This window comes from Pygoscelis adeliae, unplaced genomic scaffold (assembly GCF_000699105.1).
Source record: "Pygoscelis adeliae isolate BGI_AS28 unplaced genomic scaffold, ASM69910v1 Scaffold75, whole genome shotgun sequence".
NCBI lineage: Eukaryota > Metazoa > Chordata > Aves > Sphenisciformes > Spheniscidae > Pygoscelis > Pygoscelis adeliae.
The window spans coordinates 3,481,156-3,492,151 of NW_008824772.1; the positions used below are offsets into that span (position 1 = coordinate 3,481,156).

A 10,996-nucleotide genomic window follows, 5' to 3' on the forward strand; every position below is an offset into this window, starting at 1 on the left:
CCCCATCCCTCCTTCGTCCATCCTACCGCCTTCCTGGACCTCCTTCAGGATTAACAGCCCACACCAGAGAAAAACTACCGCTCAGGTATGCTTCACTGCTCAGCATTTTCCTCAGCAATATATACTGTAATTTTTCCTTGAATTTTAAATCTACGTCTCCAACACTACGCTGCATTGATCTCTGGTGATCCAGCTACAGAAACCATCCAACATATTCTACAGATTTTTCTACACAATTTCTCTGTTGTTGTCCCATTACAATGACACTTGTCAGCTGCATCATTTACATTCACTGGTATTGAACCAACAGATAGTTATAAAAATATTTTAACAACTTAATATGTTTTAATGCTATTTTCACATACATCCTATAATCTATATAATTAAGAAGCTAGCTTATTCTGTCATTATAAAAGCATATAAAGTCCTGCCACTTTTCCACGATAGTTTTGCTGAATTAGATTTGTAGGATAAATGAATTGCCAGTTGAACTCCAAGGACCTCAGTGGAGTTGTGCTCTTTTAATCAATGGTCGATAATGTCCACCCCCCCCCCCCCACAATTTTCCAACTTCAAATAATTAGCAATCAGTACAAACATACCTTTCATTGGTTACTCCAATTAAGTTTTCTCCATTGACATCCAAAATTAGGTCGCCAGTGAGCAAACGGCCTAGTAATGAAATCAACAGGAAAACAGTGAATGTATTTTATCACTGTAATAAAACTGGGCTTTTTCTTTCAGTTTTATGTGATCTAATGCAATAAACAACCTTATGACTTTTAGCAGATTAGGTTCTGATCCTAATTAAGCTAGACTATTGTCATAAGATTAATAACTATCAATCAGTCTTATTAACCACAGAATAACCACTAAAAATAAGCGTTACTTAGCTATTTGTATTATTTACACATAGCACAAATACTTGTGGGACTGGAATTTACACTTCATAGTTGTGGAATTAACTTTCAGCTGAATTTCGCTTTTAACAAACATGTAAGTTACCACGTATAAATACATTAGTGTTTTATACATTAATGAAGACTTCTAACAAGATTTTTTAGAACCAATTCTATTTTTAACCTTCTGCAAATATCAAGTTTAGGTACTATCACTTTTGAAGTAGATTTAGATTATTTTAAATGATCATTCTGCACAAGACCAGATGGAATCTCAAAAAACCTCATATAGAGACCTAGGACAGAAGTATATTCTGTAACTTTATTACTGCAACCTCTACCTAGTATAATTTGTTCTTTCCACACTGAACATCTAAACCACCACTTACAATATTAAAAAAAAAAAAAAGATCGGAACTCATTAAAACTGGTTCTGTAAAGGAAACACCACTCTTACGCCTTACAAATAAAGAGGTTCAGCATCTCAACACTTAAATTTAGCAGTGTTGAAAGATTGCCAATTGCTTGCACCCCAGCCATATCTAGATTTGAACACATTTTCAAGAACTGAGAATATTAAAATCTTTTCCCATAAAGGGTCCAAGCTTCATTTCTCTATCTTAAAGTAAGTCACAACATCATGAATCCTGACTAAACCATGCTATTTTAAATATCCTTATCCACAAAGTAAAACAAAGAAGACTTCTTCTGACAGCTTTTTATATGCAGCATATTTGTAAGAAAGAAATTAAAATTACTATCTACAGCAGCAACCCCTCCGGGTAGAATTCTTTTTATGAAAATCCCATAATCTTCTGCTGTTTGTGCCCGATAACCTCCAATGATTTTAACTCCTGCAGAAAAAACAAAAGAAAACAAGTAAGAAATTGGTTATTCCACCTACTGTGCTAAATGGATTTACAGTCAAATCCATAAAAGCCAGATAAATTAAACTTCTACTGATGACAGTGTGAACTGGAAAACCTCACCAGCTGCTTTTAGATTTGGTTTACTCTGAATCAACGGAATGTGCAATCTAATTACCTAATCCATTTTGACAATCAGAAAAAGAAATGCGGTGGACAGCTCGATTGATTCCATGAGGGCCCATAATAGTCCTAAGGAATAAAAGAAAAGTCATTAAATCTCTAATTACAGAAACGTATGTAGAGCTATGTTAATATAGAAGAAATTACAGTGACCATGTTTTTATCTCTAATACAAACCAAAACCAGTCCTCTATAACAGACAACTTTATATTGTTTGATACCTCTGTGCCACCCCTTCCCTCCAATGAAAAATCAATCTCCTCATAACAAATGTACGATGGTAAGGTAAAATTAAGTATACGTAGCATTAAATAGAAACAAAATCCCACAACCTGGTCCAGCTTAGCATTTAGGCAAGAAAAACACATCATAATGTCTTAGATCAGGTAATGAATATTAAAACAAAACCACAGCTAAGAGAGTGTATACAAGAATATTTCCTAGGAAATCTAACATGTAACTTTGTGGTTATTTATGAACATAATCTTTTCCTTACAGTCCCTCATTTCTTCACTCAACATCATTTTCTTTCTCCATTTTAAAAAAGGCTTCTCTCCAAACTCTATTGCCTGCTCCCCTGTGTACCCTCCCACTCCTAGGCAAGATACCGGGATGGCACCTGAAATCGTCTAAAGGCAGATGAGTATGTTGGAGGCAGTTGATAACGGTAAAGAATTAAGTAAGAATACAAAGTAAAATTAGAGTTTTGAAACCTAAATTTACAGTTCCATTAGAAACTTGACCAGCATACTGCTCTGAGAATGCAAGCTGTTAAGAATTCCTATAGATCAAATTATCCTTTACCATTTATTATTTTCATTTAGGTGAATTATTATGAAAAAATCCAAGTTGTATCATAGCTCCTTTGTCCTCCCACTGTACCATTTTTGGAGAAGACTCACCAGGTCCCTTCTAGAAAAAAGCAGAAGTACCACTTAGGTTTTTCTGCTCTGACCTACATATAGTTCTACATGGGTTGCATTTTCTAGAGCATGATGTTGAAGTGAAATGGAACAATGAGAATTCATTAGCAGGGGGGGAAAGAAGATCAAAGTGGAGGACATAGTGACCCAAATCCTCCCACGCAACCAAATCCAGCACACAGCCTGAACTCCATGCTTGAAACTGGGTATTTCTGCAAAAGCCAGAGTACATGTCATTAAAAGATGCCGTGCCAGAGGGAAGAGAGAAATCCAGAAGGTCCAAATGTTCCTAAATTCTAGCACCAGGCAAAAGATCCAGCTTCTAAAGAACATCCCTAGTTCTTTCCGTAGGTATTGTGTAAGAAAACTGGATTTTTTTTATCAAGGGATAAACACTTGCTCTGAAAAGCAACAAGTTGTTCCACAACCTCGAACTCCCAAGTATTTGCAAAATTAGCCTTTGCTTTACAAAGGATGGCCATAAGAACAGACCTAATAATTGATTTTTAGAAACAAACAGGAAGCCTATGCTTCAACTTTAGCATTTCTTGCAGTATTTTTTTCATAGGCTAAAAAGAAATGATGAAACCTAGTTAGCATATTTGGCCACTGACAAGACTGCACATGACCTTGCTACTACGTGACGGAGCGTAAGGCACACTTCGTAAGGCTAAAAGTGAACCGAACTGCTTTTACTTAATCACAGTCCGAAAGGAAGAATAAATCCTTAAGTCTGCTATTTCTCTAACAAAACTTTTTTGATAAACTACTTCTACACTACAACAGCAGAGTATTTTGCATTACTACCTAGTACTGTCACTTCAATTTCCCCACAAATTTAAATTGTTTTGAAACTGAAAGACAACATACTAGCCATGTTCCTCCATTCATCTTTGACATTTTAGGCAAGGTACACTGATCTTTAAAACAAGCAAACAAGTATTATTTTTTTTTCTGTCTTGCCTTTTGCTCCTACTGTTCTGTTTCTTGCTGTGCCATGCTCTCGGCGGTTTTCACATCGCAGTTTTTCATTAAAATAAAAAAAGCAAGAACAAATGCTGTTTCAACCTCGCACAGAAGTTTAGTTTCGTGAAGTCTTAAAAGATCAAATCTCATATTTTAAGTCTAAAGTTTTCCAAAGGAAAACAGAGTTCACCAGAAATGGTAGAACCTATTTATATATCGCTATATAAAATGATAATGAAATATGGTCAAATCTAGGCACAGAACACTTAACAGCAAAGGGTCTACACTTCCAGAAGTAACAGGCAGTACTTTCAGAAGAGATCCTAACTAACATAAAATGGATTCTGACAAAGAGGATACAGACAATATACAAACTAATTCCCAATGGAGAGGAATCAGGTATCTCTAAAACAGTGAAATTATCACGATGTTGCCATCTACAATCAGAAAGGACTGACACCCTTACAAGGCATTCACTTGTGTTTATGCTCTGAAGACCAAATCCCTCCAATACGTGAAGTTTAAAATTACTTCATCACATACAAAGTAGAGACAAGGATCTTCAAATTCCCCGAATTCATTTAGCATATCACATCTTGCTGGCTTTGGGTGTTAGTTTTTCTCCCGTGTAACTTAGAGATGGATCTTCAAGTCAAGCTACTTGTCATAGTTCTACTAGAACATACAGGGCTTTCGCAGTCTCCCTATATAAAGTCTTGGATTTAGCGCCCATCCAACATTTATGTCATGTTATTGTTTTTTTAATATTCATGAAATGTTAGAATACTTCCACCAAACCATTAGAAATATGCTCAACAGTATAAATAAGGACACAGGTTTCTAAACCGATTGGCAAAAGTAACAAAATAATTTCAATGTTCTTTATAGAAAAAGATGCAAATTAAATAATCAGATGTCGCTGCTCATTCTTCGAGAAGTCATACTAAAATACTCGTAACCAAGCTTTTAGCACACGGAGAAGAAACGATGAGACGCAATAGATGAAATAAACAAGCAAGACTCTACAAAATGTACACTAGAACTTTGTTACACTGAAATTATGAAAAAATATTAAACTCAACACTCCAACTGATGTCCTGGAATGCTAATAGACTCAGTGCGTATAATTTTGTGTTATTCGCAGGCAATTATTATTATTATAGTAATAATTATTATTTTGTGTTAATTCACAGGCAATTAAAATGAGATCTTTGATACTTTTTTCTATTACTTTTTACCAGCATACACAAGGAAGTTCAACAGCTTTATGTTTTATATCTGCTAGAGACTTATCAGAACATATGACTCCGGATATTCTTCTGAACTGCATTCCTGAGGAATTATTAGTCATTTATGTCCACAAACAAATATTTATCTAGATTTATCAATGGAAGAATAATACCTTTCCCTCACAAAATAGATATTACTTGACACAAACAAAAATCTAAATGATAAACTCCCACTACTTATGAAAAGAAAAAGAAGCTGAAAACTGCTACAGCTTTTAAATTATCTTTACTGTACTTTTCCCAATTACAGACTAGAAAAATGCCGTCAGAACCTAATGGTTAAGCATACCAGTATAAGAGAGAAAGACCATCAAAACGCTCTGGTTCATCTTCATCTCCTGGTGAGAGTAAGGACATTCTTCAGTACAGCAACAAAGACAATGACAAGGAACCAAAATACACCGGAGGTTTCCAATTCAGCCGGATAGAGGTTACATGCAGGACAATTTCTGCTACTAACTAAAAAAAACCCAAACAGACAGGGCTCGAGACAAGTGTCTCTGCCTACTTAATCTTCTCTGAAACCCTCTGCGTCACATGGACTAATTCACCTATCGAGGTAACATTTACTTTTTCTGTTTGAAATGGCAATTTATCGCTACTTTAAAGACTGAAAACGTAAAGGAGAGAAAATTCACTTGCATTTACTACAACTGTGATTGCCAATCTATATCTAGCAGCAGAAGCCAAGTGAAATAATTAAAATAAACTTATTTACTCATGTTCCTCCAATAATTTATTTACATGTTCCCTCCAAACAAGGTCAAAAGCAATAACTCATGACCTTTCTAAAGCAATCTTCCTAGCAGACTGGATTATGTACACTCACACACAAAAGGGAAAGCCAACAAAGCACACAGACTGAAAGCATTAATGAAACAAATGCCATTACTGTGCATTCTTAATCATAGTATTGACTTGTGTCATGCTTTAACTTGTTTTTTAGTCTTTCAATATACAATAGTCAAAAGTTAACACAGAACTTGGGTTATATATTTTCTCTAGAAATGGAAGCTGACACAGCAAATAAAAATGGTGAATTTGTATCATTACACTGAGAATAATCTACTTGAAAAAGTAAAAAATACACCACTATTTCCCGAGGTAAGACTCTTCTGATACGAGGCTTCGTCTTGCAGAGATATGCGTATTTTCAGAAGATCTGAGCACCTGACATCAGTTTGGTTAACTCCTATTTTCTTCCAGGTTGCATCAGAAGATGCGCTCAGATGCACTCCTATTACTTCCCCTCTTTCTAAAAGATCTTAAAAAGACGACGGTTTAAAATGAAAACTAAATATCCTGTGTTCGCTGAGGGCTGTGTTTAAGTAGAAAGGTGAATCCTCTCTAAAGCAGGGAGTAACCCTGTGATGAGACAGCATCTGTCAGCGTCTAGAGCTGCACAGCAGGACAGCCTGGCTATGCGAGGAATGCATATGCTCCTCTCATGCACCTTTTCTTTTTTCTAAGTTGTAGTGACTGTGGCTTCATTAGCATGTAATTGTTCTGGGGAAAGGATCTTTGTGCTTACGGGCAACATGCTACCGTAGCCTTCACATACCCTGAGGTCAGTCCCTAGAGCCTGCGATCTACACACACAAGAGGGGCAGAAGGGTGAAGTGCCCCACCACAGATTAAGGAGCGGATCAGTGATGAAAGCGGGAACATAAAGCAGCCTTCCCAGCTCCCGAAATGGGAAGAGCTCCACTGGCACCATTTGGACTGCTCACATCCATTCAGCGATGAAAATTTGGCCCCTTGTAGTCTTTTCTCAATCAGTTTCTGCTGGCGTTACTGGCATTACAATCCGATGGAAGAAAAGCGACCGGTATTTTAAGCATCCTATCAATTAGATTTGCTCCAGGCAAGGTTACAGAAGATAAAATACCAATAGCCAGTCTCCAACAAAATTGTCACTGTTCTTAACACCAGTGGAGTTCAATTTGTGGTATCAGTATCAGGGACATTTGTCAAAACAAATCACTCAGACCAATATGGTTTGTATCCGGTGTCACGTTTTCTGCAATAGAAACACACACACCCCCACACCCCCCCAGTAAAAGTGTGACTCAAGGCTACGCGTTTCCGTTATTAAAAAGCAAAAATGATTTTTATTAAACCAGGCACGACAAACTTACCAACAATTTAAGCAGATATAAAGTAGTATTAAGTTTCTTATTGCTCCCACCTCTTTTTGTTAGTTACTATCGGTAATACATCACTTGTTCAAACAACGGCTCCCCCATCCCTTCTTCAAAGTAAACTATGCACTGTTCAGCTTCCCGAACTCATCCCCAAGGCTTCTATCCCTCTTTAATTAAAATTCTGCTGCTGCGCTGCTTTTAATGTTTCTAAAGCACTCATACAGAAAAATGGTATTATTGCTTCCTTTGCAAGTTCCCTGCCTTTCAAGAACATACTCAGGGGAACACAAATTACTTTTTACTTCCAGAAAGATCTAGGAGCACTGTAACAATTTAAAACCCCATAAAACCCAATATCAATAAGTAAGACTAAATTTTCAAGAGACATCATTTGTTATTTTGTGCAGCAAACAAAGATTCTTTTTCAAACAGCTAGTAAACTATTCCATTCTGGCAACATTATTAATGATGACTCGCCTTTCCCAAAGGAAGTTTTGTAATGCTTTAGCAACTGAGATGGATTACAGGATAATTTAGCAGATGACAAAAAGATTTGCAGAATCTTCGGAAGCAAGATTCACAAGATCTTTTTGTTATAAATAAAACAAAGGTCTTTCACAAAAATCCTATACAAGTCAATTATGCAACTGCAGCCTTTCAGGCTCACGAACCCTAAAAGGTAGAAGTTTATTATGACACTAAGGACCACAGCCAAGAGAACGCTCTACCATATAGGATGAACAAACACTTACTTCTGATCTATCCAAACCCACTACTTATTCAAAAAACATTTTGCTGATTAGGTCGTAAAGAGTAAAAGAAAACATATGTCATTATATGGCTACTGTTAAACATGAAAAAAAAGCTTGAGCAATGCTGTAACTGTGGAGAAGCATGAATGGTTTGAGGCCAAATCCCTTGCGTAGAAAAGAAGGGCATTATTTAAAGTTTAGGTAAACCTCAATTAACATATAACCAAGTACATTCTTGAAGCATTGTGCATTGATACTGTCTCCCAGGATAAAAAAAAAAAACTATAGAAAATTATAGTCTTCCATCATCATGTAGCTGAAGTGCAGTTATATGCACCTTTCATGTTCACCTCCTACGTAAAAAATTGCCTTTGGAATACAGTGATCCAGTAACTGTCCATGTAACATAACTTCCACATGAAACTAGCAAGCCATAGCTGTTTTAAAGATGTATCTTTGTGCTACATACCCTGTATTTCCATCGGACAAGCAGAGCGTTTGCTTCTTCAGATCCCAGTAAAAAGCAAGTTAATTTTTTTAATGTTTTGTGGATTTGTTTTAAAAAAAAAATCAAGTTATTTATGAAGTGGCATAATTCAAAAACTATGCTAAATTGTTTGACAACACTTTTGAACACTATTTGCTCGATTCTATTGCACAAGCACAGCAAACACGATGGCCCAGCAAGAGCTGTCTGTGCCTGTTTTTAATTATGGTTTTGATGACAGCGTTGGCATGGTTACTTAGCAGTTTGGGAAGGGTCTGCAGTTACGATTTTCAATCATGACTGAATCCAAGTTTGCCATTTAGAATCTGATCCAACTTTTCAGTGGATAACATTACAGTTTATAGAATGAACAGAATTATCATTATATATCCCACGGCATTGGTAAAAACAAGATGGTTCCAAAGCACTACATATAAAACATTAAAGGCGTGCAGACATAGTATTCTGGAAAAGTAATTCATTATAATACGTAAACTCCGTACAGTGTCTTATGTGACTGCAGTTACCCTGTATGTACAAGGAAGTAATTTGCTATATACCTTACACGTACGTTTTCATAGTTGCAGAAGCATTAAGGAATTCCTATGCAGGGTTTTCTCTCTACAGAACCAGTCCAACCCAAGTGCTGATTAACTTCATGAAAAGCTTAAGAGCTATTTCTTCCCTTTATGTGTAAATTCACTGCTGTTGGTATTAGCTTTTCTAAGATGTTGCTTCAGACTGTTTCAATATCAAAGTTATTTTTCTTTAAGACTTCATCAAAACAAAATCCTACTAATGAAACTGCACGAATTTTCATATTACGATCCAGTAATTGTTGTATTCCTGTGGGGGGAGGGGGGGGGAAATACTTACTTTTTATCTGTATTTGTTAGGGGATCTGTACTGGACATCTTCTTAGGTGCGCTATTTTAACAAAAGTTCAAAATGAAGAATTCTGACACATGAAGCACTGGCTCGTAACAGAGATAATAATTGCTGTAAAAAAGGAGAAACCACTGTTTGAAATTTACATGGCTACGTTTATTTTCAGACACTGACAACAATTCTTATTTATCGCTGACTAGCTGAAATCAAGTGGGAAAAGAGAACTTTCATGACAAAACAGATACATTTCATTGCTGAAAAGGAAAACAGTAAGCAGTTAACAACTCAGACTCTGCTGTATAATGTACCAAAACATCCGATACCCTAACTTCCTCTTAATTTACGAGGTAGGAATTAGGGCAAACCAGAACCCCCTGTGATTAAAATCTTCTAAAAAATGAAGTAACCGAGATAATTCCAGGATAAAACAACATAACTGCTAAAGACAAAAACAATCTCATTTTTTTCCAGCAATGGTTACTTGGGGAGGGAATGTTGTTTTGAACATAGGGTGTTTTGTATGTCTTGTCTGCTCACATTTTTTTAACTTACTGTCTAGAATTCAGTGCCTACGGAATTCTCACATGAAGTATGCAAGACGTAGGCCAACACGCATGCAAAACCGGGTTACGTAACGCTAGTGTAGCAAAAAATTACAGGTTTTTTTGTAATTCACCTTGTATTTTTATTAGCGCATAGGACAGGTCGACAAGAAATACAATCCTAAATGTACTGAGCTACAATCATTTGAAAAATTACCGCAAAAGCCCTAATGCAAAAATACCCGTTTGTATCAGTAGCAAGTCTTCTTCATGAGCTGTATGGCTAAACCCTCACATGGCCACGAACCAGGAAAGACGTTTCTCCGAAGCCACGGTACAAGGGGGACAAGGAACTCCCCGAACAACGCACAGGCAAAAGATGGCAACAGACCCCGGCGGCACCGGTGACATGCTACAAACCTGGGCTAAAATAAGGAGGGCTAAAATAAAGGAGGCTCCCTAGTGCCAGCCTCCACAAAACTACACTGACCAATTCATCAGGTTATATATTTCTGCATGAAAAAAAAAAGAAGTTAAATTCTCTTTGGAATGCCACAAATTTTCCTGCAGTAAATGTTTTCAGATCTCTCGCTAAAGGATCAAAAATGACGCCATCTAAATACAGAGGAAAGGCCACAATACTGCTTCACTCGGGGCTTTATCATTCCCTCGTTCAATGCAACTAAACGCAAAAACGAAGCGGTACCGGGAGCTGCCGAAGTCACTGCGCGACTGGCGCTGCTGGCGCCAGCACCAGAGCAGAGCAGCGCCCTGAAGCAGCAAACGCAAGCGCTGCTACAGGGAAGTTCGCTACAGGGCGTGGGAAGAGACTGTGTGTGTGAGTTTGTCTGACCCCCCCGTCCCGAAGCTACTGCTGTTTTACAGTTCACACACAGCGCTCAATCACTTTGCGACGTGTCAATATTTGTGACTAAACGAAGACAAACCCGTACACAAAGAGAGGAAACCAACCATGAACCAAAGCCCCGCCGGCAGAGGTAACAATCGGTGTCAGCGTCCACACAACAGGGGGACCTGCAGGAGGACAGGGGGACGG

The 10,996-nt window shown here is 37.3% G+C and overlaps 2 protein-coding genes across 2 annotated transcripts in view; one reads left to right on the plus strand and one right to left on the minus strand.

Annotated features, from left to right (window-relative positions):
- Positions 1-9,478, minus strand: part of STXBP4 (syntaxin binding protein 4) — a 71,568-nt gene extending 62,090 nt beyond the window's left edge. Inside the window, exons 1-4 of the mRNA XM_009323718.1 lie at positions 9,386-9,478; positions 1,944-2,017; positions 1,658-1,753; positions 603-672 (exon numbers count right to left, since the gene is read on the minus strand). Coding sequence (XP_009321993.1) covers positions 603-672; positions 1,658-1,753; positions 1,944-2,017; positions 9,386-9,423 — 278 coding nt within the window. The 5' untranslated portion in view covers positions 9,424-9,478. The remainder of the gene's footprint in view (positions 1-602; positions 673-1,657; positions 1,754-1,943; positions 2,018-9,385) is intronic.
- A 756-nt stretch (positions 9,479-10,234) lies between these two features.
- Positions 10,235-10,996, plus strand: part of LOC103916746 (cytochrome c oxidase assembly protein COX11, mitochondrial) — a 5,457-nt gene continuing 4,695 nt past the window's right edge. Inside the window, exon 1 of the mRNA XM_009323798.1 lies at positions 10,235-10,273. Coding sequence (XP_009322073.1) covers positions 10,235-10,273 — 39 coding nt within the window. The remainder of the gene's footprint in view (positions 10,274-10,996) is intronic.